This window comes from Saprolegnia parasitica (assembly GCF_000151545.1).
Source record: "Saprolegnia parasitica CBS 223.65 unplaced genomic scaffold supercont2.75, whole genome shotgun sequence".
Lineage (NCBI taxonomy): Eukaryota > Oomycota > Saprolegniomycetes > Saprolegniales > Saprolegniaceae > Saprolegnia > Saprolegnia parasitica.
The window spans coordinates 1-5,116 of record NW_012156469.1 but is presented as its reverse complement, the minus strand read 5'-3'; the positions used below and the strand labels follow the sequence as shown (position 1 = coordinate 5,116).

Below are 5,116 nucleotides of genomic sequence, written 5' to 3'. Positions count from 1 at the left end.
TTTGACGTCTTCTTCTCGAAAGCGTCGCACTATGCGATCTTGATGGCGCTGCTGGCCATGTTCCAGATCTACCTCCTGCTTCGGCAGCTGCAGCTCTCGTCGACGCAGGCCATGGCGGCCAAAGTGAGTCTCCTCACGGTCGGCGCCCAGGCCATTGTCGACTCGTACTTGTGCCTCGCGCACTTGACGGTCGGCATTGTCGCGCAGCAGATCTTTACGTTGTTTGCGACCGTGTCGTTCTTCGAGCTCATTATTTTCTCGATTTTCGAGATGCGGTATCTCTTGGTCATCTGGAAGGCCCGCCGGCCGCAGAATTTCACCCAAGGCTGGCTGCTCATGCGGCGCGAGCTCACGACCTTGTACTCGCGTTTTTACATTTCGCTGCTCACGGGTCTCTGCCTCATCTACTATGCATGGGTACGCGCTTCTCGTATGGAAAGGGATGCTACTCCGTCGTCGTCTGTATTAGCACTATCTCAACGTGCTGGTGTTGCTCGCCTTTTCGTTCTGGGTGCCGCAGATCGTCCACAACGCCCACCGAGAAGTGCGCAACCCGTTCGACTGGGTGTACATGCTCGGCATGTCGGTCTCGCGCCTCTTTCTGCCGCTCTACTTTTACGGCTGCCCGAGCAACTTTTTATCCGCCTTGCCCGTGGTACGTAGTTCGATCCCCTCGTTTCCATGTGATGATGTTGTAAACGGAACATTCATCTCGGCATGCTGCGTAGTACCAAATGCAAGTGCAGCCAGGAATGTGCTATCTCCTCGTGGGCTGGGTCGCGTTGCAAGTACGTCCTCTGCAATGTGTCGAAGCGTCTTTTATGACGTGACTAGATTGCGGTGCTGCTGTTGCAGCAACGCTGCGGCCCGCGCTTTTTTGTACCCGCACGGTTCCTCCCCGTCAAGTACAACTACGAGCGCCGCATCAACGCCGACCAAATGTCGCTCCTGCGGGCCAACCATGGCGACGAGATTGATTGCGTCATCTGCATGGTCGGCTTTCGTCGCTTCTCAACGCGTGTCATGAACGTCAATTACTTAGGTCGAGCTGGACATGGACGCCCGGGACTACATGATCGCGCCGTGCGACCACATCTTTCACCGTCCGTGCTTGCAAGAGTGGATGCACGTCAAGATGGAGTGCCCCACGTGTCGCTGCGCGCTCCCCGAGCCCTAAGTGGCCGCGTCTAAACGTTGTATATTTATACAAGACACATGTGCTCTTGTGTAACCCCATGCGACTCGATTCTCTCGTTGGAGGTCTGGAAAGCACTGGACACATTGAAACATTGAAAATAGGTGAGATATTAGAGTAGACCATACGGCTCCACATGGCCTTGGAAGATCGATACGCACGATCGTGCGTCGCGTCAACGTGCAAGGTCCTTGTTCCACGCCTTGCAAGAGCAACAGAGAGGAGGCTAGCCATTGACGGCTGCACCAGGCTCTCTTTGAGTTTGCCACGGTCCATCAACTCAAAGATCAACTGTGGCCGGGACGTCTTGAAGTACCAATGAGGCACAACGAGTTTGCCCGACGATTCCATCGACTACAACGAAAGCTGTCCCTTCGTTATGCGCCAGAGCCGTCTACGAGTACTCGTGTGATTTAGCCAGGAGAGAGTCATGCGACGGGTATCGCAAGATTAGGGTTCAAAACGACTCGCATAATGACACATTCGAAATGACGGTTGTGTTAGACGATAGTATCGTCGTCTTCTGTCGTACTATGCTGTTCGAGATGCTGTACAATCTCCGCGGCAGTTGGTCGCGTCGAGGGGTCGCGTGCGACGCAGCGAAGCGCGAGGGCATGGTACCAGTCGTCGGGTACATTGAGAAGGTCGGTTGTCGCCGTACCAGCTTGGATGTAGAGCATGGCTTTGCCAAAGTAATCCAAGTTGTCATGCGTTCTCAGCCACAGGAGCTCGATCATCATGACGCCAAACGAAAAATATCGGCGGCGGCGGTGGCTGCACCCTTGGAATGGAGAGCCTCGGGGGCCTGCGGGGGATCACACATCATTTCCGGCATCTCGTAAACCGGTGGTAACGTCGCGAGGTATGCGTCATCATAGGAAAAGCCACAATCGGCGAGCTTGATCCGGCCGTCGGTCGCAAGGAGGATGTTGTGCAGGAGCAAGCGACCATGCGCGACGCGGTGGCGGTGCAGATGCTCGAGGCCCTTGGCGACGGCGAGTGTGATCGTCACGGGTGGCATGCTGTTCTTGCGTGACGAGACGTAGCCACGGAGACTGCCACCGTCCATGTACTCAAAAATGAGCTTGGGGCAGGCCGATGCAACGTCTGCCACCGCGAGCAGTGAGACCAGATACGGCGAACGCAGCCTAGTTGGGCAATGAGGGTCTCGACTGCGTACATCTGATTCACGCACTGGTAATACGTCTGCACACGACGACCAAAGTCATCGATGTGGCCAAAGTAGCTAAACGTCTTGACGATTACGTCGCGGCCGCGGTAAACGCCTTCGGCGGTGACGCAGCTCAAGCTGGCCCCAAGCGACTCGAGCACGTCGAGGTCGTTGGACGAGATCATGGGCACTATCCAATGAATATATACATAAGTCCGTTGTTGGTTGTCTGCACATCGTTCAGTACACCTTGCGTCGACTGCTTTGGCGAAGCCATGGATGCGTAGTATGGTGCTGTCGCAATGGCGTCATTCACGCCAGCGCGGAACCGCCGGGTGCGACAGCTTGTTTGAACTGCGGCGGGACACGTGCGGCAGAAGAAGCAGATGAGCAGCAGCAGAAAGCTAGCTACGACCGCTACGAGCACCCACGCATACGCGGCAAGGGCCATATCGAATTGTGACAATCGTGCCCACTTTGCCGCTCTTACAACCCGCCAAAGCCCATCACTCTCTTCCGGATACTGGATGTGACGGTGGACTTGTGCACGATTGAAATACTACCGTACTTTCTGTACTTCCTTGTGCAGCCTTCGCCGAGGCGCCTTTTCTTCTTCGGGCAGCCCTCTCCCTGCGGCGGCTGCGCACTGCTTGACCGTTCGCTCGCTGCTCCAACGACGCGTTTCAAATTTCCATACACGTCCACCGTCAATCCGGAAGAAAGTGATGGGCTTTGGCGGGTTGTAAGAGCGGCAAAGTGGGCACGATTGTCACAATTCGATATGGCCCTTGCCGCGTATGCGTGGGTGCTCGTAGCGGTCGTAGCTAGCTTTCTGCTGCTGCTCATCTGCTTCTTCTGCCGCACGTGTCCCGCCGCAGTTCAAACAAGCTGTCGCACCCGGCGGTTCCGCGCCGGCGTGAATGACGCCATTGCGACTACACCGCACTACGCACCCATGGCTTCGCCAAAGCAGTCGACGCAAGGTGTACTGAACGATGTGCAGACAACCAACAACGGACTTATGTATATATATTCATTGGATAGTGCCAATGATCTCGTCCAACGACCTCGACGTGCTCCAGTCGCTTTGGTATAGCACGGCCTGTGCCACTGCCAAAAGCGTTTACCGCGGCCGCGACGTAATCGTCAAGACGTTTAGCTACTTTGGCCACATCGATGACTTTGGTCGTCGTGTGCAGACGTATTACCAGTGCGTGAATCAGATGTACGCAGTCGAGACCCTCATTGTCCAAGTAGGCTGCGTTCGCCGTATCTGGTCTCGCTGCTCGCGGTGGCAGACGTTGCATCGGCCTGCCCCAAGCTCATTTTTGAGTACATGGACGGTGGCGGACTCCGTGACTACGTCTCGTCACGCAAGAACAGCATGCCACCCGTGACGATCGCACTCGCCGTCGCCAAGGGCCTCGAGCATCTGCACCGCCACCGCGTCGCGCATGGTCGCTTGACCCTGAACAGCATCAGCATCGCCACCGACGGCCGAATCAAGCTCCCCGATTTTGGCTTTAGCTATGATGACGCATACCTCGCGACATTACCACCGGTATACGAGATGCCGGAAAGGACATGTGATCCCCCACGGACCCCGCGCAATTACCGGTACTGGATGGCCCCCGAGGCTCGCTGTCTCAAGGATACAGAGACCACTGCTGCCGATATTTTTTCGTTTGGCGTCATCATGATCGAGCTCCTGTGGCTGAGAACGCATGACAACTTGGATCACTTTGGCAAAGCCATGCTCTACATCCAAGCTGGTACGGCGACAACCGACCTTCTCAATGTACCCGACGACTGGTACCATGCCCTCGCGCTTCGCTGCGTCGCACGCGACCCCTCGACGCGACCAACTGCCGCGGAGATTGTACAGCATCTCGAACAGCACAGTGCGACAGAAGACGACGATACTATCGTCTAACACAACCGTCATTTTGAATGTGTCATTATGCGAGTCGTTATGAACACGCGACATACTCGTTCGCGACCCGACTTGCCACCTCTCTTGAATTTGTATCAGCTATTAGGTCGACGGCTCGAACACACACTGGACCCCACCCTGGGACATCTTTTCCCCTGGGCTTCAAGCGAATTGAGATCATGCGGCACCAGAAGCATGGGGCTATGTCATGGAGCGTGTTCAAGCTGGTGCCTTTCTGGCGAGGCTGACGAGGACGCACGGTTTGCGAGGAATCGGTATTGGCATGTAACCCGCTAGACGATTCATTGAAAGCTAGAGTTGACCAGACAGGTTCCTGCGTATTTTTGGTCACGCCCAAGGGACTACAGTGTCTCTTAAAAATTGGGAGGTCGAGTCGATTGTCTGTCATGCCCTTGGCCACGACTTGGAGAGGTCCGATTTTCATGCGGCAATATGTACATCAACAGTGTGTTGTTCGAAGATGCCTACGATCTCGGCGGCGGTTGGTCGCATCGACGGCGTGTGGGCCACGCAGCGAAGCGCGAGGTCTTGGTACCAATCCGGTTCGCCGAGGAGGCCGTTCGTCGCCGTGCCTGCTTGAACGTCCATGATGGATACGGCAAACTGGTCCATGCAGCCGTGCTTTTTGCGCCACATGAGCTCGATGAGGACGACGCCCAGTTGGTAAATGTCGGTGGCCGCGCCCGCATCGTTGGCTTTGAGCGCCTCGGGGGCGACCCAGTAGTTGCGTGGCGGTCTTGCAGACGCGCTGGGTCCGTAGCTGTACGCCAATGGCATCGACGCCATCTGCATACGC

At 56.1% G+C, this 5,116-nt stretch overlaps 4 protein-coding genes across 4 annotated transcripts in view; 2 read left to right on the top strand and 2 right to left on the bottom strand.

The window, feature by feature from the left end:
• The window catches only part of SPRG_22291 (hypothetical protein), a gene marked incomplete at both ends in the record, with an annotated part of 2,116 nt that extends 939 nt beyond the window's left edge, over positions 1 to 1,177 (top strand). Inside the window, 5 exons of the mRNA XM_012351179.1 lie at positions 67 to 417; positions 470 to 655; positions 729 to 788; positions 835 to 993; positions 1,043 to 1,177. Coding sequence (XP_012206569.1) covers positions 67 to 417; positions 470 to 655; positions 729 to 788; positions 835 to 993; positions 1,043 to 1,177 — 891 coding nt within the window. The remainder of the gene's footprint in view (positions 1 to 66; positions 418 to 469; positions 656 to 728; positions 789 to 834; positions 994 to 1,042) is intronic.
• A 646-nt stretch (positions 1,178 to 1,823) lies between these two features.
• Positions 1,824 to 2,551, bottom strand: SPRG_12148 (serine/threonine protein kinase; the record flags this gene model as incomplete). The annotated part of the gene is made up of 2 exons (XM_012351124.1): positions 1,824 to 2,343; positions 2,376 to 2,551. The coding sequence occupies 2 exons, from the start codon at positions 2,549 to 2,551 to the stop codon at positions 1,932 to 1,934; spliced, it is 588 nt and encodes a 195-aa protein (XP_012206514.1). The 3' UTR covers positions 1,824 to 1,931.
• Positions 2,552 to 3,415: 864 nt separating this feature from the next.
• On the top strand, positions 3,416 to 4,299 carry SPRG_12147 (serine/threonine protein kinase; the record flags this gene model as incomplete). Its single annotated transcript, XM_012351123.1, has 2 exons — positions 3,416 to 3,576; positions 3,624 to 4,299. The coding sequence occupies 2 exons, from the start codon at positions 3,416 to 3,418 to the stop codon at positions 4,297 to 4,299; spliced, it is 837 nt and encodes a 278-aa protein (XP_012206513.1).
• A 383-nt stretch (positions 4,300 to 4,682) lies between these two features.
• SPRG_12146 (hypothetical protein) lies at positions 4,683 to 5,106 on the bottom strand (the record flags this gene model as incomplete). Its single annotated transcript, XM_012351122.1, has 1 exon — positions 4,683 to 5,106. The coding sequence occupies one exon, from the start codon at positions 5,104 to 5,106 to the stop codon at positions 4,741 to 4,743; it is 366 nt and encodes a 121-aa protein (XP_012206512.1). The 3' UTR covers positions 4,683 to 4,740.
• Between the last annotated feature and the right edge of the window lie 10 nt (positions 5,107 to 5,116).